General features: G+C 35.6%; 1 protein-coding gene across 8 annotated transcripts in view; it reads right to left on the reverse strand.

Moving 5' to 3' along the window:
• GPM6A (glycoprotein M6A) overlaps positions 1 to 22523 on the reverse strand; it is a 368138-nt gene that overhangs the window by 24082 nt on the left and 321533 nt on the right. For all 8 annotated transcript variants that reach the window (XM_057302219.2, XM_008977078.6, XM_034959451.4 and 5 more), the window contains exon 3: positions 15038 to 15194. In XM_057302219.2, coding sequence (XP_057158202.1) covers positions 15038 to 15194 — 157 coding nt within the window. The remainder of the gene's footprint in view (positions 1 to 15037; positions 15195 to 22523) is intronic.

Below are 22523 nucleotides of genomic sequence, written 5' to 3' on the forward strand. Positions count from 1 at the left end.
TGGGGAGGGGGCTATGTAAGAAATCCCTGTACTTTCTCCTCAATTTTGCTGTGAAACCTAAAACGGTTCTAAAAAATAAAATCTATTTATATAACAAAAAATGATTTGAGGAATTTATTCATGAGCATATGTGAAATGCTAATATGATCTAAGTGTTCACTGTGTGGTTTGGTTCATAAAAATCACCAGTGTCACTGTGAAATGATTAAATACTTCAATCTCAATTGGCAAAGATGATTTCATCAGAATAAAATGATCCGTGAAACAGTCTGGTTTCCTACACTGAACTACAGAGATAAAGCTACAGAGAATCTTCAGGCAGTGAGTGTAAGGGCTGAAAATATGTTACCTTAGATACAGAGGAAGAAAATCTTAAATCCTGTCATATGAGATACATTGTTTTTGTTTTTGTTTTCCTTTTTTTTTTTTTTTTTTTTTTTTTTTGAGACAAAGTCTCACTCTGTGGCCCAGGCTGGAGTGCAGTTGGCATGATCTCGGCTCACTGCAACCTCCTCCTCCCGGGTTCAAGCGACTCTCTTGCCTCAGCCTCTAGAGTAGCTGGGACTACAGGTGCACGCCGCCGCACGTGGCTAATTTTTTGTGTAGTAGAGACGCGGTTTCACCATGTTGCCCAGGCTGGTCACAAACTCCTGAGCTCAGGCAATCCGCCCACCTTGGCCTCCAAAAGTTCTGGGATTACAGGAGTAAGCCACTGCACTCGGCGGAGATACCTTTTTTTAAACAGTAAAATAAAAATAGCCCATTGAAATAACAAATACAGTATTACTATGTATTGTTACTTTGCAGAAGGTAAAAGAGTATTGAAAGTATTCAATGTCCTTTTTAAAAAATAGTTAAGAGAAAAATAACATAACCAAAACTGATTATTATGTTCCATAAATTTATTTTTTAAATGGAACAGGTTTACATAATGTCTAAAGCCACAAAATGATAGTCATGAAAATTGCACTAGAAAGGCAAGCACACTCTTGATAAGTTTATCATGTCATATTATCCAGAGTTATTTTATTACCAGTTAAAATTAATAGAAATCAGAGCATGAGCTCTTGTGCTTAGATGGGGAAACATATTCAACTTTCTGTCTGTTTTACTTACTGCTTATCTCTAACGCTCAAAATAGTGCCTGGGACACAGTAGACACTCAACAAACATCTGTTGAATGAACAATGGTGTGAATGTAAGGTTTGTCTTGTGAGGAAATATATCTTACCATGTGTTTATCATTATGATTTATTGGGTTTTGATACATTAACCTGATAACTAAAAATAAAAATATGACAAATAAAAGGCAACTGTTCACAATAATACAGTATTGACAGTTAAATGTCATTTTTAAACTGACAAATCTCAAGATTTTACAAGATGATGATTCCTCATTTGTTGGAAAAGATGAGGACAAGTGAAAGATTTTGGGGGAGAGCAAAATTTAAAAAAAGTATATAGGCCGGGTGCAGTGGTTCACACCTGTAATCCCAGCAATTTGGGAGGCCGAGGCAGGTGGATCACGAGGTCAGGAGTTCAAGACCAACCTGACCAACATGTTGAAACCCCGTCTCTACTAAAAATACAAAAATTAGCCGGGCATGTAATCCCAGCTACTCAGGAGGCTGAGGCAGGAGAATCACTTGAATCTGGGAGGCAGAGGTTTCAGTGAGCAGAGATCGTGCCATTGCACTCCAGCCTGGGTGAGAGAGCAAGACTCCATCTCAAAAAAAAAAAAAAAGAAGTATATGGACATAAAAGTTGTCTACAACCAAGTGTGGCACTAATGATAAATATATGAATTCATGTGTTGAAAATTTTAATATATTATGTGAAAAAATAGAAACACTAGACATACTCTTGGCTTGTAAATATTTTCTTAGAAATATAATGCTGAATAAAGGAAATATGTTGCTAAAAAATAACAAAAATATTGCTGGAAAAAGTGTACACTAATATAATCACAATTTTTAAAAAAACACAAAAAGAAAGTGTTGCTATTACTTAATAAAACAGGGTAACCACGGGTGAGCTAAAACTACTCAAATTCCCCTGTTAACAAGGGTCTTGCTTCTTCTTCCTCAAATTAAAATTAACAAAAATTAGAATGAAGAAGCAAAAAAAATCAAGTAAACTGTCATTGAATGCATATGCTGGTCTGATTTATGTGGAAGAAAAATTCTAGCTATGGCTATATTTTCTCACTTAGGTTAACAGTGTGACACTTTTTACTACCACCCCTGCAAGTAAGTTAATTCTGCCACTGATGAACGATTATTATGGACTTTTCTACCTTGGTTATTCTAACTTTCATTTTAAAATATTTGGCTAAGTAACCAAAAAAATTAAGATATCAGATTTACAGGCAAACCCTGAATACATTTAATTGTGCAATCAGTATATACTTAGTATATACATAATAAATTTATATATAACGCTGACAAAAACACTAGAATGTTATCTTTCTAAGTCAGATGGAGAATTTAAACAACGTTGACACATTGAATATATCTCAATATCAAAGAAAAATATAATTTCATTAGAAGTGAGTGATAACCAGTATGCATTCCTTAACGGACATTTAATTTCAGATGAAATGGCGAAACCCTGTCTCTACTAAAAACATAAAAATTAGCCGGGTGTGGTAGCAGGGCTCCTGTAATTCCAGCTACTTGGGAGGCTGAGCCAAGAGAATCACTTGAACCCAGGAGGTGGAGGTTTCAGTGAGCTGAGATCACACCATTGCACTCCAGCCTGGATGACAGAGTGAGACTCTGTCTCGAAAAAAAAAAAAAAAAGTCACTGAAAGTCACTGAGGATGTTAGTTTTCATTTTTAAACTTGAAAAGGAGCAATGAAGAAGGCCATGCTAAAATGTAATTGTTGTTTTAAAGGTGTTTCCATTGTTTGAAAGCATATGATCCCTAAACCAGCATGTGAGTTTTTGCTCTTTAAATCAGCCCCTCCATTGTGACCTTCCTTCAGAAAGTTGTGCAAGACAAGAAAAAGTCTTGGAAATAAATATTGGTACATCTCTTCATATCATTGTCCTGGGATGAAGTGAGATATGTTTCAGACCATTGAGAATATGTCTGTTTTTCTACCAAATGACAACATACAGGGTATAATTTATATGTGAAATTATAACACAAAAATAGCTCTTAAAATTGATCATGTAAATGAAATTATAAGCTTTATCAAAATCCAGGAGAACACCACAGGTATCATATACGTGTGTCAATCTGCTGAGAGATTATCATTGAGTCAGAACTTCAAATATTTAAAAATGTTAAAAAAATGCTACTTGAATACTTTTTGGCGCATTCAATAGAAATAAAACAGAACTATATAGACTGAAATGATAAATTATTTTTAAAAAATTACATCCAGATTTGTGATAGGAAAAATTTTAAAGAACCACAGAAAGCAATTAAACAAAACAATGACAGGTATATTTAATATTATTATGATTCTCAGTGGAATGAGGCATACCAAAGAAAATATCTAAATATATGCCACAGTGTGATTCTACCTCCCTGTATAATATACTGGGGGTTTTGAGGGAAGGGAGTGATTACAGGAGCACACCCTCTTGCCTGCATACCAGCTCGCACACATTTTCAACTAGTGCTTTGCTTTCTTTCTCACTTAAAACCATATTTAGCTAGGCCAGGCTCGGTGGCTCACACCTGTACTCCCGGCACTTTCGGAGGCTGAGGTGGGTGGATCACCTGATGTCAGGAGTTCAAGACCAGCCTGGCCAACATGGTGAAACCCCATCTCTACTTAAAATACAAAATTAGCCAGGCATGGTGGTTTGTGTCTGTAATCCCAGCTACTAGGGAGGCTGAGGCAGGAGAATCACTTGAACCTGGGAGGCGGAGATTGCAGTGAGCCGAGATTGCACCACTGCACTCCAGCCTGGGCAACAGAAGGAGACTGTCTCAAAAAAACCCAAAAACAAAACCAAACAAAAAAAACACATTTAGCAGGCATTTAGATATTTAGGTTATTAGGTAAATATTTACACATTTACCTATCTAACAAACAGGTAGGAAGAGCAATAAACAGATATATATCTATAGATATAGATATAGATATATGGATAGATAGATAGATATGAAAAACCCAAGACGATTCTATCAGGATGATTTCTAAATGGGGCACCCAAAATAGCAGCTAGAAAACAAATCATATTAATTTAGAAATGACATGGCCAAATTAAAATGTAGAAAGTTTGAAAAAAAATCACTGCTCATACAATTGGAAGCAAACATGGCAGTGAAATAACTATATATAAAATCATTAAGTAATAAGAACATAAGTGACAGAGTAAAAAATATAAATTTTCCCTACCTCAAACATTTTTCCTCTTCAATCCAGCCTTTACTTTTAATCAGAAGAATTTTTCTAAAGCACAAAACTAATTGCAATGCAGGATCTCTCACATATTTTTGATGGGAATGCAAAATGGTACAGCAGCTTTGGCAATGCATTACAAAACTAACCATACTGTTGCCATATAACCCTGCCATCAACTCTCTGATATTTACTTGAATGAGTTGAAAACTGATGTCCACAGAAAAACCTGCACACAGACGTTTAAAGCATTTTGCTAACTGCCAAAACTTGGAAGTAACCAAGGTGTTTCTCAGTAGGTGAATGGTTACATAAACCTTGGTATATCTAGACAATGGAATGTTAGTCCATGCTAAAAAGAAATGAGCTGGAGGTGATGAGGTTTGGGGAGAGATACTGGTCAACGCACACAAGGTTTCAGTTAGAAGGAATAAGTTAAGAGGTCTATTGTACAACATGGTCACTATAGTTAATAACAGTGTGTTGTATTCTTGAAAATGGTTAAGAGAGTAGGTTTTAAGTGTTCTCAATACAAAAAACCATGTGAGGTAATGCGTTTATCAATTAGCTTGATTTAGCCTTTCCACAATGTATACATATTTCAAACCAATATGTGGTACAAAATAAATATATACAACTTTTACTTGTCAATTTAAATCAATCAATCAATCAATCGGTGAAATGTAAATTTTTTTTTTTTTTTTGAGATGGAGTCTCGCTTTGTCGCCCAGGCTGGAGTGCAGTGGCGCAGTCTCGGCTCACTGCAAGCTCCACATCCTGGGTTCACGCCATTCTCCTGCCTCAGCCACCACGCCTGGCTAATTTTTGTATTCTTAGTAGAGATGGGGTTTCACTGTGTTAGCCAGGATGGTCTCGATCTCCTGACCTTGTGATCCACCCACCTCAGCCTCCCAAAGTGCTGGGAGTACAGGCATGAGCCACCGCGCCCAGCCAAAATATAAATATTTTTAAAAAGAACAAATTGTGCCATAAAGCCATGAAATGACGTGGAAGAACCTTAAATGCATACTGCTAAGTGAAAGAAGCCAATCTGAAAAAGCTATATTCTACATGATTCCAACTATGACTTTCTGGGAAAGACAAAACTGTGGAGACAGTAAAAGAATCAGCTGTCTATAGCGGTTGGGGGTGAGGGAGGGATGAATGGGTGGAACACAGAGGATTTTCAGGGCAGTGAAACACTCTGTGTGATACTATAATGGTTGATACACAACACTATACGTTTGTCCAAACCCATAGAATGTACAACACCAAGAATAAACCCTGATTTAAACTGTGGACTTTGGGTGATGATGTGTCAATGTAGGTTTGTTGATTGTAACAAATGTACCACTCTGGTGAGGGATTTTAATAGGAGGGGAGGCTGCACATATGTAAGAAAAAGGAGTATATGTGAGCCTATGTACCTTCTGTTCAATATTGCTGCCAATCTAAAATTGCTCTAAAAAATAAAGTCAACTTTTAAAAACTAACTGCAATACTTTCCTCTTTATTATCTTGCATTGGTCTCATCCACTCAACAAATCATGTTCATATACTTCAAGATTTACATGACGCATCAGAGTTTTGCATCTACTTAACCTCTCCATCCTGATCTAGCACACGGATGACTGCAGTCCTCTATGTATTTCATTCTACTTCACACCTTCTGGGTTACTTGTAGAAGTTCGTTTTATCCTCCCAACCCAAGATCAAGAGCCCCTTTTACTCACTAATTTGTTAATAGAGTTATACATCCTTTAAAGAAGGGAATTCATTTTGAGAAATTCATCATTAGGCAATTTAGTCTTTGTATAAACATCCTAATATATACTTACACAAACCTAGATGTGTAGCCTACTGCAAACCTATGCTACATGGTATAGCCTATTGTTCTCAGGCCATAAATCTACACAGCATGTTACTATACCAAATGCTGGAGGCAACTGTAACATGATGGTAAGTATTTGTGTCTCTAAACATATCTAACCATAGAAAAAGTACAGTAAAAATATGGTATTGAAAGCCTACAGGACCACCCTCCGACACGTGGTTCAGCACTGATGAACACATTAGGGGGTGCATCACTGTAATTAAAATGTCCTGTGTGCCCACAATGTGTACTGTACTAGGCCTTAGGTGTCTACTCGTCAACACTTCTTTATCACAGACTTTAATCCCTTCTCTCCGTGCAAACACTGTAAGCTATTTGCATGTTCATCAATATGTTTAGCATGCATGTCTTCATGTACAAGTCTCCCATGTATTCTGACTATACTAGGGACTCCCCAGGAACAGGGATTCTGTTTTGTTTCTTGATGAATCCTCAGAACTCAGGATGACACATCAATCCTTGTAACAGATCCTTAAAAAAAATAAAATCGAGCCAGAGATTTTATTTTTTCAATTGAAAACAAAATTCAAATAAAGTCAAATTATATAAAAATAAAAGCATTGGACGGCCGTGGTGGTGGCTCAAGCCTGTAATCCCAGCACTTTGGGAGACTGAGGCGGGCAGATCACCTGAGGGCAGGAGGTGTTTGAGACCAGCCTGACCAACATGATGAAACCCTATGTCTACCAAAAACACAAAGGTTAGCCTGGTGTGGTGGTGCGCCTATGATCCCAGCTACTCAGGAGGCTGAAGCAGGAGAATCGTTTGAACCCAGGAGGTGGAGGTGACAGTGAGCAGAGATCATGCCACTGCACTCCAGCCTGGGCAACAAGAGCAAAACTCCATTTAAAAAAAAAAAAAGGCATCGTCTTAGTAGAATATACATTTTTTCAGCAAATATTACTGCAAAGGAAATTTCTATTTGGTGAGTACTAACAATATAATATAATTTTAATATCAGTGATACTGTAAATGTCTGAGAAATGTACTTTTTTTTTTTTTTTGAGACAGAGTCTCACTCAGTCACCCAGGCTGGAGTGCAATGGCATGATCTCGGTTCACTGCAACCTCCACCTCCCAGGTTCAAGCAAGTCTCCTGCCTTAGCTTCCCGAGTAGCTGGGATTACAGGTGCCCGCCACCACGCCTGGCTAATTTTCGTATTTTTTAGTAGAGACGGGGTTTCACCATGTTGGCCAGGCTGGTCTCGAACTCCAGCCCTTAGGTGATCCACCTGCCTCGGTCTCCCAGAATGCTGGGATTACATGCGTGAGCCACTGTGCCCGGATTGAGAAATGTACTTTTGACCCGTGTTCCCAATACAATAATGCTAGTCTTACTAATTCTTCAGTGAACATTTAACTTTAATACCCTCCAAATACTTAGTTTCCCCATAAAGCAACCTTAAAATATAAACTATAGTAGTGGTTAATCTCAAAATGAGAAACAGAGATAAAGAAATGGAGTCTCAATATGTTGTGAAGCAATATCTTTTGTAAAATGTTATTGATTGAAAGGCAGAGTCAAAAAAAAATGTAGCTCTTGAGTTTTTTCTGAAAATAATTTTTAAATATCTTTGCATAAAGATTTTTCCCAGTACAGTAGGCCTACAATTTCTGGTTGAAAAATAGAGGCACTCATCAACCTATCAATTCTTTAAAAGACCATTAATAGTCTGTGGTTATTATTTCATCCTTACTCTAGTGGTCTATTTTAATAATAACTATTACATGTTTGAAACTATTTGGCATACTGAAAGGGTATTTGAGCTGGAATTAGCCAATTTTACAACCATGTTTTCCTTGTCAAGTGTCACCTGAATGTGTAATATTGAGCTAATCACATTGACGACAACAGTTAATGTGAATGAATGTATCCAGATTGTTGCCTTGGGAGCCATCAAGTCTAAAAAGTTGAGGATGAGTATTTGCTATCCTTGAGATTAATTCCTGGCTTTATTGCAAAATTTGATTGAAAAACCTAAACCTGCAGATGCCTTCATTTAAACTATAGTATATTTGTAAGTAGAAATTAGAAATTCATACGTTATGGAGGTATTTCCCTAAACTTTTTAGAGGGCATCACATTCTACAATTTAATTTTATATTAACAAAGTTAGAAACTTCAAGGTTTTAAGTATTCTGTAAAAAGAAAATAGAGAGCCATAGAGTATTAACCTTCTATATACAGGATGTTTGTCATAAAATAAATTCTTTATGTAATTATTTTTAATAGAACTACTTTGTTTAGGAAAGCATGGGTCAGATAATGTGTCATTTCATGTGTTTAGTTTTTCTTTTTCAGTAAAAGTATTTTAGACACCCTTGATATGATGTGATGAGAAAGATACTTTATCTCTGTAACCTTCCTCCTCATAACTCAAAACCCCAATCTAATCATGAGAAAAACATCAAATTACAGCCAAAGTGCATTTACAAAATGTGTTACTCAGCTAATACTCCTTAAAACTGCCAAGGCCTTTGAAAACAATGAAAGTCTTAGAAAATGTTGTAGTTCTCAGTAGTCTAAGGAGAGACAATTAAATGTAATATGGTATCCCAAAAGGGATACTGAAACAGGAAAAGAACATTTTACAAAAACTAAGGAAATCAGAAAGAAGCATGGACTTTTAGTTAACAATAGTGTATCACTATTGGTTCATTAATTGTAGCAAATATACCATATTAAAGTAGAGTGTCAGTCACAGGGCAGACTAGGTTTGGTATATATGGAAACTGTACCGTCTTTACCTTTCTGTAAATCTAAAATTATTCCAAAATAAAATGTTTATTTAAAAATTACTTTAGGATTATAAAAATGTAGGCAATCACAAATTATATAGCATTATATCCTAGAACAATCTGATAGGAGAATATACAATTTTTTTTTAAGTTTTGGCCAAAGAGTATATATCATGACTTGAATAATCTAAAAAATCAAAAACAAACAGATATAAACAAAATAAAATGTTGAACATTTTGAGAAGTTATTTTTATTTTAATTGAATTTCAGTCACAACTTATGGTGATCTGAGAAGCATCCACATGTTGCAAACTTTTTATCAATTTTCCATTTCTGGCTGTTGTAAGTCTCTTGTATTTTAAAATCTAAACTAGATGCTTTACACGGTTTTCTATTTTATCAATGCCACCTTATGAGACTAGCAGAAAATTTCTTTCAACTTTTACATTAGACATCAGAAAAAATAAGGACTTTATTTTTTCTTATTTATTTCTTCCTACAATTTATGTACTAGCATAGTTAATATCTCAACAGTTACTCTGAGATTGGTCCACTGTCCTAGTATTTAGAGTTCAGTTCTGAAGCGATATACGAGATCTACTTCAGATACTTGCAGCAAATAAAATCCTGGCCCTTCTTCCTCAATGCCACGGTTTTTCAAACATTATTTTAAAATATCACCCCTATGTTCGAAGGAGTCTACACCTCCTACACCCCACCCCCCAAATCTTCCTTGCTGAGAAACCAGTTAAAATCTGGAAAAAAAAAATGATGTTGTCTTAAGTTTGTAGAAAGAGGCAAGGCTTTGTTCTAGGAATTCTATTTCCACAGTTTAGGATTCAAACGTTTATGTGTGTGTGTGTGTGTGTGTGTGTGTGTGTGTGTGTGTGTGTTTTATTTTAAAAGGCACTAAAGTTTAGGGATAGTCTAGAATGCAGAGTTTCTTTACAATACTTAGAAACTCATCTTAGGCCTCCTTATAGCTAGTCATCAAAAAGTATGTTAGTCACAGAAAAGCATCTTAGACTACCAAGTTCTCTCACATCCTGCAGAGCATTCTTGTATTTGTGAAAAGAGACAATTCGTGATTGTTGATAAAAGCAAAGATTAAAATGAGGACATCTCTGTAATGAAGGAGCTTTCCAATGACCAATGAATGATCTTACTAAGATGCAAAACAGAAAATGACTGCTGAGTTATAAAAGACCCTCGTAAACAGATAACCATCCTGTTAAATTAACTCAAATAAACCATAAAATGCTAGGGAAGCCCTAATCATGAGGTTAGCGGCATGGACTCTGTGCCAGATGCTTGAATTCAAATCTGGCTTCATCACCCACCATGTACCCCAGGCAAGTCAGTCATCCTCTCCAGGAGGCAGCTTCTTCATCTCTGAAATGAGGATAATTCTAGTATCTACATGACATAGTTTATCAGAGGATTCAGTGTCCTACAATTAAGTATAGTAGGTATAGTATGGACATATATAAGTGCCTAACAAATATTTCCCATTATTATTACTAAACTTAATATTAGTACTAAAATTTGATTTTAAGCTATGAAACAGAGCTGTGAGTTATACAGAATAGATTTTAAGATAATTATACAGAGTATGTCTTAAAAATACTAATCTAATATGCTGTGGCCAAATCTACAAACACCTGAGGCTAATAAGACAGATGTTTTAAACTAAACAAATAGAATAAGGGTTGAATATCCTTTGTCTGAAATGCTTAGGGCCAGAAGTGTTTTGAATTTCAAATTTTTTTTAGGTTTTGTAATATTTGCATTAACTTACCAGTGGAACATCCCAAATCCAAATACCCCAAATCTGCAATGCTCCAGTGAACATTTCCTTTGAGCATCACGTTGACGCTCAAAAAGTTTCACATTTTGGAGCATTTCAGATTTGGGATTTTCAGATTAGGATACTCAACCTTTTATGTTTCTTTATCTCTGAAAGAGGGTAACAATAGCAATTAGTTAATTTTGTTTCTTTAAAACTTATATATGGAAGAACATTACTGTTATCATAAGACTGTTATGAGTTGAATTGTGTCCTCACAAAATTCATATGATGAAATTCTACCACCAGTATCTTAGAGATTGACCTTATTGCTCTTTACTGAGTTGAAAAAGTAAAAAATTAGGTCACTAGGGTGGGCTGTATTCCCATATGACTGCTGTCCTTATAAAAAAAGGGGAAATTTGGACACAGCTTTTCAGGCAGGAAGAACATCATATGAGTGTGAAGGCAGTGATGGGTGAAACTTCTATAAACCACTGGATGCCAAAAATTACCAGCAGCCAACCAGAAGGTAGGGGAGAAACATGGAACTGGGTGTTCTTTACAGCCCTCAGGAAAAAAAAAAAAAAATCAACCCGGTGACACTTTGGTCTCAAACTTCTAGCTTCCTGAACTGTGAGACAATGAATTTCTGTTGTTTAAGCCATCCACTTCATAGTACTTTGTTGTGGTAGCCCTAGCAAACTAGTAAACACACTTCCAAAAGTTATTATTGTTTTATTTAACTCTTAGAGCAGGTAGATTTATGGAAAATACATTTATTGAAAATTCCATAGAGTTGAGTACATTTGGGAAATCTATTACTTCGAAAGTGTTGCATTTAAAAATCTAAATTTCAGAAGAAGTATAGATAAATTCTGAGATCCATAATGATGTCACAGTAGCAATTGGAAATTTGTAGAAATAAGAAAATTGGGGATGGGTGCAAAAAATATCTCAAGATTTGAAAATGTGACACACCGAAGGTCTCCTAATTTATAGCGGAATAAATATGTTTTGGCTTAAACTTTAATAAGAAAATATGGTTAAAGAAAATAAATACTTCTACATTAAACTTAATAAGGTCATGTTCACTGTAGTCAATAACATGTATTTGTACTCAATTTGGTGCCATTTAATATTTAAGGTAAATAAATTTTGTTACTTAAAATACTTTAATAACTTTTCGTACAATGTTTTAATAAAGTCGTTAATAATGATTTTCACCCCCAAAATTTAATATTGTGGTTTTACATGCCTCAAATTCTGGATTTTGAATGATAGATAGCATTAAAATATTGTAATGAACTTGAATTGGCCCTGATACTGCACGAGAGGAAACACAGAATGCAGATCAAGTTATGCTTTCAAAGGCATTCATTAAGTAAAGGGAATATTGATTATCACTCTCCATTCAGTGATACAATGCTGCTTCAATTTTTTTTTTTTTTTTTTTTGAGACGAAGTCTTGCTCCGTCACCCAGGCTGGAGTGCAGTGGTGCGATCTGGGCTCACTGCAACCTCTGCCTCCTGGGTTCAAGCGATTCTCCTGCCTCAGCCTCCCAAGTAGCTGGAATTACAGGCGCCCGCCACCACGCCCGGCTAATTTTTTTATTTTTAGTAGAGACAGGGTTGCACTATGTTGACCATGCTGGTCTACAAACTCCTAACCTCATGATCCTCCCGCCTCGGCCTCCCAAAGTGCTAGGATTACAGGTGTGAGCCACCACGCCCGGCCTGCTGCTTCAAAATTAATTGCATTTGTGCTGATGTAATTTCAATTAGTAACCATTTACTTTTTATGCAGCAGAGAGAAACAGGGATAGAATAACAAATTTCTGTTTGTTAGTATTAACTAAGGAAGATTTTTATATACTTGTTGCAAAAAAAAAAAATCCACTTTTTAGTATTATTCAGTGTTCCAACTACAGCTGCATTGATATAGTACCTTCAAAAGCACAGACTCATTCACAGCTACGGAACACAGGCCAAACAGGTTAACAGGTTCACTTTGAACATAATAAGGTAGACCGTAAGATACAATCTGCCTACCAATGAAAAAAAAAAAAAAAAAAAAAAAGCAGCATCAGTAGAGTGGAAATAAGTAGCAGGAGAGGGTGAACGATAAATCTTTCTTTTCCCCTCGATTTCATGGAGCTACAAGTCCTGCGTGATATGCAAGCTGAGGTGGGGGTGTGGAGGAATGGTTGGCAGAGGGGAAGGGAGGCAGGGTTCTGCAGCGCTGGCTGCAGCCGCCACTGTTTACTTCTCAGTCGTGGAGCTAGCCCCCTTCGTGAAGGCAGTGTTGGGACAGCCAGGGTATGGCTCAGAGCCTCACCCGCTGCTCTGCTGTCTCTGCAGAACGCAGGAGAATGCAGCCCCTACTCCTGTCTCTGCTATGCTCATTCCGGGGTGGCAGGGAGGTGTTACAGGAGTGGGCGGGGCATCTTGCTGAGCTGACACCCTGCTGCATTGCCTCTGGAGGAGCCCACGCAGCTGCTGCCACCCTTCTGGTCTGTTGGGTGGGACTGGTGACACAATTGTTACCATTATAGAAAAAGAAAGAAAAGAAAGAAAAGAAAACGTGGCTCATGTTTTGCTTCGAAAATTCCTATTTGAAATACCTTTAAGATGCTTGAATGGCAGGCAGATAACCAAGTGCATCTCTCTCTGTATATAGATATGCAATTCTTCTTTGATTGCTTTTTCTTTTTATTATGAAGTTATTTTCAAATTCTGAATGAAATAGCACAATTGACTGCACTCTTCCTGGCAGAAGATTATTACCTTATGGTAAAGACGTGCTTTCAGACCCCCTTATCTCTTTATTTTTTCGCTAGGGTTTTAGAATCACAGACTCGTTGAGCTGGAATAAGCTTTAGAAATGATCCTCATTTTGTAAATGAGGAAATTGTGATCCATAAAAGGTAAATAACTTTCCAAGGCACACCAGTGGCATTACAATGTTACTGTTCCAATTGTAATAAAAAGCCAATGACTATATAACTCAATTCACTATATTCTATTGACAGAAGGGAAATGAATCTTAAAATCGGAAGTTGCCTTTTTACTAGAGAAATTGCTTCGGCATCACTGAAAATTGGACCACGAATTAGTCATATTTTATTTTTTCATCAATCCAATATCTCTCTGTAACTAAGTTTCCCTGGATCTATAATTTGCTATTACTGATTTAAATAATTTCAATAATAAGGCACAATTTAAAGCCCCTTAGTCACATTATTGGGATTCCAGTTTTACTCCTATTCATATATTTTATCTCTTTGGGTGTTACAATAAGTTTTGTCCCAAACTAAAAACAGGTGATTCTTATAAGAAATAATTCTAGAGACCACTACAAATACCCACAACTCAGGCAAACTATCTTATCAGATTATTGTTGCTGTTGACACGAAGAAGCATAATAAATTGTGTTAGAAACAGCTTAAAATAAAAAAGGCTTGCTGGTAAACAGGTATTTTTGAACATTTCTGTGAGATTGAAGTAATTTACATCAGTCCTTATTAGAGACAGCTTACTTAACATGAATTATATGCTATAATCAGACACATGTTGTTACATAACATTAGAAAAAAGGAAAATATGTCTGTCAAGAATGGAAGCTTCAACATTGCATTCTAGAAAAATTATTCTGTATAAAAGTGCAAAAGTACTTTCAACCTTATTATTTTTCATTTTCACCACTCTTATGCATTAATAGATAGATACGCATTGTCTGTATTACAAAATTCTAGAGTAAGACTATAAGTTTGATTTGCCATTAAATATTATATAAATTAAAATTTAATGCTGAAATTAATAGAATTCTTAAGTTAATAGAAAACAGAAATCACATGATATAGCTGTCCTCAAATTTACAGTAAAATACAGAGACATATGTTTAACAGGAGACAGGCACATGTATTGCTTATAAATTGGAGATGAATTTTTGTGTGATTCTCAAGAGAATCACAGAGCCCTTTGGAAAAAAAAAAAACATACATCAATCAACAGTGTTGCTACCTCTAGAAACAAAACTAGTTGTGCTACATAGAATCTGAGTATTTGAAACTGAATTTTCACAAGGAATAATCTTAATTTCAAAAATAATGTTATCAAGATTTAAGATAGCATCACAGAAGGAAACGTTACTGTGTGAAAAAAAAAATACTTTAATTCTTGGGAGATGAATGCAAGCACCTGTGTGCTATTGAAATCAATCCACATTAAATACTGAATGTAGAGAACTAACATACCCAAGCGCTCACACATCTGCCACAAGTGGTGATTTTGAAATCCCCATAGAGATCTTTGATGGCCCCAGTTGTGAAGAAACCTTCCACCATCAGCAAAATGCCATACACAAAGAACGCAGCTGCGATGCCGTAGATCACATACTTAAAGATGTCAATCCTGAGAGAAAAGACAAAGTGATTTATTTCAATAACTTTTCATTGCTGCTGTGCAGAAATTGACTCTCACATGCTCATGATTCTTTTGGAATGAAAGTTATAGAATATTTATATTCATAATGAAGGTTGGATTTAAAAACATGTTTGCTTCATATATCTAATGTTTATATACAATTTTTTTGCTGCCACTTCCAATATTTGTTGACAAGAGATTTAGGGTTTTCATGTTTGTCAGTTTCTTCTTCTTTTCTAACTTCTCCTCTTCCCTGGTTCACATCAAAGTAAGCTGGAATAAGCAAAAAATTATACTTCTAAAGGAATTTGCTCCTTATTTTTATTTATTTATTTACTTATTTTGAGACAGAGCCTGCTCTGTTGCCCAGTCTGGAGTACAGTGGTGCGATCTTGGTTCTCTGCAACTTCTGCCTCCCGTGTTCAAGTGATTCTCCTGCCTCAGCCTCCCAAGTAGCTGGGATTACAGGCATGTGCCACCATGCCCAGATAATTTTGTCTTTTTAGAAGAGACAGGGTTTCACCATGTTGGCCAGGCTGGTTCAAACTCCTGAGCTCAGGCAATCCACCACCTTGGCTTCCAAAGTGCTAGGATTTCAGGCTGAGCCACTACTCCTGGCCTATTCATTTGTTAAGTAGGGTAATTATCATATGATTTCTCTAATTAGGACAAAATACCAAATGCAAAGATTTGTGTATGTAACACTGGTTTTTAAAACTTACGTTAAAAGGGAAGGAAGCTTTATACTTAATGATGCAGTAGTTTTACATAAAATGATACAAATTCCATATTTTTGCGTTACAGATAGTCAATTATAGTTGTATTCTATTTCGTACTCATCATACAATTTGTTAATGATAATGCGAATAATGAAAAAGATATGGTTTTACAGATAAACATTGACAATGAAGCCATTTAGGTATACTCACTAATGAATATTCAGCAGAATTTGATCTGAGCCAAGATATGGCATACTTTTATAGTGGCATGGGAAGGTCCTTTTCATTTTCTCACAATTGATTACCCAGTTTTGCTTTTTTTTTAAAAAAAGAAAAAAACACCATGTGGCTAAAATAAAACATTTATCTAGAAAATATAAAAATGTGCACAGCCAGAACTGATACATAATAACAGATGGATATATGGATAGATAGATTTAATTCTTTTCCCCAGCTCTGTAACTAGGAAATGATATTCAATAACATTAAGAAGAACAATTAGTTCATTTATGAATTAAGATCATTTGCATTCCCATGTTTTGAAAACATTCATTCCATACATATGCTCCAAATAATATCTTTTAAATCTGTAGGAATATTCATAGTCCTAGGTGTAGCTAGAGTTAAATACTCCATTAGGATTTATTTATTTTATATGTATATATGTATATATATTATATATATATATCTGCATGATCAGTGAGCTTTTATATTCAACGTAGTAAGAGTTGTAGAAACAGCCAGTTAAATGCAGATGTGGCAATAACACCAACTGAATGCTATGCAATAGTTGCTTAACCTAAAACACAGGTTATATTTAACACTGGGAATGTATTAACTATATACATTTCTTTGGATAGAGACCATGACTTTCTAATTAAAAGTTAATACAGCACCAATATATAAGTACTTGTTGATGTTAAATATTTCCTTGAGACTGCTGGGTGAATTCAGTGAGTATGAAATAAATTTACACTTTCAATAAACCCACTAATCTTCCTTTGAACTTCTAATTTCCTTCATAATTAAGATTTTTAATGATTTTTCTTAGTATGATTTCCATTTATTTATTTATTTTTCAAGACATGGTCTCCCTCTCTCACCCTGACTGGAGTGCAGTGACACGAGCATGGCTCACTGCAGCCTCAACCTCCTGGACTCAAGTGATCCTCTCGCCTCAGCCTCCCAAGTAGTAGAGACTAGAGGTGTGCACCACCATGCCCTGCAAATTTCTTTGTTTTTTTTTTTTGTAGAGACGGGGTTTTGCCATGCTGCTCAGACTGGTTTGAAGGGATCTGAACTCCTGGGCTCAAAGGGATCTGATATGGTTTGGCTGTGTCCCCACCCAAATCTCATCTTGAATTGTAGTTCCCATAATCCCCATGTGTCATGGGAGAGACCCAGCGGGAGGTAGGTGAATCATGGGGGCGGTTACCTCCATGTTGCTCTTGTGATAGTGAGTGAGTTCTCATGAGATCTGATGGTTTTCTAAGATGCTTTCCTGCTGCTTCTCACTGCACTTCTCTCTCTTGCTGCTATGTGAAAAACATGTTTGCTTCCCCTTCCACCATGGTTGTAAGTTTCCTGAGGCCTCTCCAATTGGCTGAACTGTGAGTCAATTAAACCTCTTTCTTTTATAAATTACCCAGTCTCAGGTATGTCTTTTATAGCAGCCTGAGAATGGACTAATACAGGATCTGCCAGCCTTGGCCTCCCAAAGTGCTAGGATTACATGTGTGAGCCACTACACCCAGCCTCCCTTTAATTTTTGACATCTCTACTAGAATATAAGTTTCATAAAGACAGAAGTTTTGATCATTTATATCAACTACTGTATCTTCCACTAGAATGATATCTGACAATGCTGGATAAAAGACTGAATTGGGTGGGGGCAGTGGCTCAGGCCTGCAATCCCACCACTTCGAGAGGCTGAGGTGAGAGGATCACTTGAACCATAGTTCGAAACCAGCCTGGTCAACATAGAGACACCCCATCTCTACAAAAATTTAAAAACTAGACAGTCTTGCTGGCAGAAGGCTGTAGTCCTAGCTACGTGGGAGGCTAAAGCTGGAGTATTGTTTGTGTTGAGGAGGTCAATGCTGCAATGCGCTACGATCACACCACTGCACTCCAGCCTGAGAAACAAAGTGAGAACCTATCTAAATGTAAAAAATGTGAAAGGAAAAAAAAGGAAGTAATTTAATTCTTAAATTAATGTATGTTTAATGAGTATCACAAAAGAGCTAATGAATGAGAGAAGTGTCTATCAAAAGCCTCTTAATTCTTAGCTATCATTTTCTTAGAAAATAAATTTGATTGGAATCCTCCAGATCTATTTAAATATCTATCCCATGATTTTTTTCCCAATTAAAACTGGTCACATATATATCCTTTGTGGTTCAAACTTAACTTGTCAAATTATTTAAGTAAATTTCAGTATACCAGTACCCTATTTATTTTCAACAGTAATTTTGTAGATCAACTTCAAGATTCATCGATGTAATTTTAATCGTTTCTAATTTGCTTAAATTTCATAGCTCAAAAAACTGCATTTGTTGTTGTTTTTAATAACATAGGAATATGTTATTAAATATGTACATAAGGAATGAATATTCTATAATGTGTGAAGAATGAACACATTTTTGCTATGATAAGGAATACATTTTCATTGTGTAACTAATGTTTAGGCTATAAATTTGGCCTGAAATGTTATGTTTTGGTACCATTTTGGGGAAGTGAGGGGTTTAACATCTTCCTCCCTCTTGGCAAATAGGTTTTCTCTACTTTTCTATGTGCTAACACATAAACAAAAAAGGCTAAGAGAATTTGTTGGCATAAGACAAAAACCTCTAAAGTAGGGAATGATTTTCTTTTAGAGGATTTGTTTGGTAGACAAAAGTACAAATGAATGGGGGGGGGAAGAAAAAAAGAAATTTAAGGCATAGAACTGAAAAAATTGCAAACATGCTAAATGGGAAGAATTTGGCCAAAAAAAGTGCTTTCAATAATTTTCCTAGTTTTTATATGAAATGAATTATTGAGGGAAATCCATTTTAATCTCTAAAAACTAATTATTGCTCAGAAAATCTTTTTCCGATCATTCTGATTCTAAAAATTTTCTGATGTAATTAAACAAAAGCATTACACTCTGAAAGAACTAGATAATATCTGCTGAATAAATTTTTTAGCAAAGAACTTATAAATAAAAAGCAAGAACCTATAGTAAAGAAATCCGGCTATAAGCATATCACCATATCCAAAGGTACTAGTCATGAAAAACGTGGTCACAGATTGCTAGTCCATTGAATAATTCTTTCAACACAGGAAACAATCGAGCAAAAAAGTTTTCGCCTAAGTCAGTCACATGATGGTTAGGATATAGCTATCTCTATTAAATTATTGGACCTCAACAATATTGCTTCCTTTAGCACATGTATTTTATATATATGGAAAAAACAGAGTATGCATCTTGAGTTCATCATGTGGAAGCAGTCAATTAATATTTCAAATTCCCCACTCCAGGCCATACACACGCAGAGACACACTCACACATATGACTTCACACTGATAAGGCAAAGAACATATGGAACATCTGGAGGAGAACTGTCAATGGTATTGGAGAAAAGAGAAAGAATCTTCTGGGAGTAGGAGTTTTACTGAAGGGAAGAAGGGGTCATGGTGTGTGGAGAAGTACATATATTAGCTAAAGGTCTATTTCTGCAGCCTTGATACTGTTTTATTAACAAATTGTTGTTTATTTCACATTCTCAAGCTTGAATTTATTTTCTTAATTAGAGTATGACTAGAATGGATAGGGGTGGCATTAAGTGATGGAGACATCCTGTGATTATATACAAGAGCAAAACGAGGGGATAGAAAGCTTGATTATGCTGATAGAAATCTAGAGATGCTGTGACAATATTTTTGAAAGAATGCATGAAATAGGATTTGCTGCATATAAGATGAGAGAGAGAGAGAAGAACTTGGTAATGGTAATGTCCCAGAGCAATTGTTTAGTGGCTGACTTTCACTGCCTGAAAGTCTAACTATTGCACAAATCTATTTGTCAAAGGCAATGAGGCAGATGATGTGAACTGTGTAAACCTGTCGTGCATTTGAAAGAATCTGAGGATGTCAACTTACAGATCAAATTTGACATCAAGAACACTTTAAAGAGTGTTTCATGGGCAATTCTATACAATTCTTTTGGTGAAAATGGCATGTTTTCCAAACATATTTTAATTTTTTATTTGGAAATAATTTCAAATTTACAGAAAAAGTTGAATAAAACAAGTAGTATGTGGAGCAACTTTACATCCTTTCTCTGTAACATTTTATCTCATTTACTTGATTGTTTTCTCTGGATGATATATCTGAACATAGAGAACATCTTCACAGTATATAGTTATTGACCTCAGGAAATATATCATTGACATACTTATGTCAAATCTTTATTTGTATTTCAATTTCATCAACCAACTCAATGATGAACTTTGTGGGATTTCTTTCTTGCCTGATACCGGATCCAATCTAGGGGCTACTATGGTACCCATTTGCTGTGTCTCTGGTGTTCTTTAATCTGGAACACTTCCACTGTCTTTCTGTGTCTTAATGACATTTATGTTGTTGAAGAATATACCTCTATTCTGCCCTTTTTGAACTAATGTTCCTTTTGAGTTTGTCTGATGTTTCCTCATGGTTAGATACGGGTTACTCATTCTTGGCTAGAATACTATACAAGCGATATTGTGCTCCTGTCAGGTTATCACTTCCTCACTCACACGAAGTCCTGCCCCTCAGTACTAATTTTAATTTTCATCATCTAGTTAAGATAATGTCTGATTTCTGTACTGTGAGGAGATACTTTAAGACTAAGCAAACATCTTGCTCCTGGTCAAAACTTCTCCCCAGTGTTAGCACCCCATCCAGTGATGAGTATTGCCAGACCCAATCTTCCTATCATGTTTGCAAAATGATGATTTCCTAACTCCATTACCAGCTCCACATTTGCAAATAGCACTAGGTATTCTGATTCAAGAAGCGCCCACCCTTTTCCCCCATTTATTGATTTGTCTATTTATTAATGACATGGACTAATGGTATCTGATATTTTTCTCAAGGTTTAAATGTCATTACAATAGCTCATTATTTTGGTGCTCAAGTTTTTCTAGACTTGAGCAATAGGAATCCCTTCAAGCTGGTTCTTGTATCTTTGTGACATGTGCCTAGCAATTTGTAAGAATACTCCTTGCTTTCTAACATAACAAGATGCTCCAGGCTCACCTTGCACACACCTCTTTCAACCTCAGAAACAGGCATCTCTTTGAGAAATTCTTGTCCTATTAAAGAGCAATGGTAATCGGGACCAAGATGTGGTGCTGTGTGTGCTCACTGCAAATGTTGTGTCTTTACCTTTAGGTCTTTTTATTGTATCAAGGTAAGAAACACATGTATGTATACACACACATATCTATATATGTGTACATGTATATGTGTTCATATATACATATATACATGTGCACATGTAACTGCATAACAAATATACACATATTTTAGAAATATTGTGTACACAGTGATACCTCCAAATCTAGTCTATTGCTACAGGGATTTTTATTGCTTTCCTCTGATATTTGTATGTCTTTCTTCCATAATGAAAATACTGACTCCCAAGAATATTAACACATTTATTCTTTTGTTGAATTCCATAATAAATATAAAATTATTTCAGAATTACTTATTCACCTCATTACAAAAATCATGTCTATCTAGAAAGAGTTCTTGTGGTTTGCAATCCTTCCCACACCTTGCCCAAGACTGAGACTATATAGTCAATATACTGTGTTTCTAAGTTACATGGATTAGTGTATTTTTTCTTCCCTTCATTGTGGCCATGTTAATGCAACTGTTTGTTTCAGTTTCACGTTGTCCATCTCATCCATATTGACTTAGTTTCATTTTTGGATATACAGGACATTAACATGCTTCTTAAAGTCATATCTATACAAAAGACATATCCAGAAAAGTGGCAAGACTTTTCTATCCTGTCCATCCTGTTCCTTGTAGGTAACCCATTTCATTGGATCCTTGATTATCTTTACTGTGTTTTTATGTAAAGGCAAGCGTGTGCATGTTTGTGTATGTGTCTATTTTCCCTTCTTTTTACATGAAATGTGCATACTCCATATATTCTTCATATATACTCCATATATTCATACATTTATACTTTGATCAATGAACAATAGTCTCTGAAAATTTCTCTATACAAATTCATAGAGATTGTTCTCATTCTTTTTAATTTGCATACTACTCCATGTGTATTTACACACTATCATTTATTCACAAAATCTCCAATGCTTACTTATATGGTTATTGATATCTTACAGTTAGAATATTGCAGCAATGAATAACTTTGTTCATATGTATTTTCAAATAATTGAAGATGTATCTTTAGAATTAGGATGGGAGGATTGTTGAGTTGGAAATTGAAGACATATGTAGTTTTGTTACATATTGCTGATTCCTCTCTATAGGTCTTGTACCATTTTGTGTTCCAACCAGCAGTATATTAGAATGTCTGTTTCTTCCCATCCTCTACAGA

The sequence above is a fragment of the Pan paniscus genome, chromosome 3 (genome assembly GCF_029289425.2).
Source record: "Pan paniscus chromosome 3, NHGRI_mPanPan1-v2.0_pri, whole genome shotgun sequence".
In the NCBI taxonomy this organism is placed as follows: domain Eukaryota; kingdom Metazoa; phylum Chordata; class Mammalia; order Primates; family Hominidae; genus Pan; species Pan paniscus.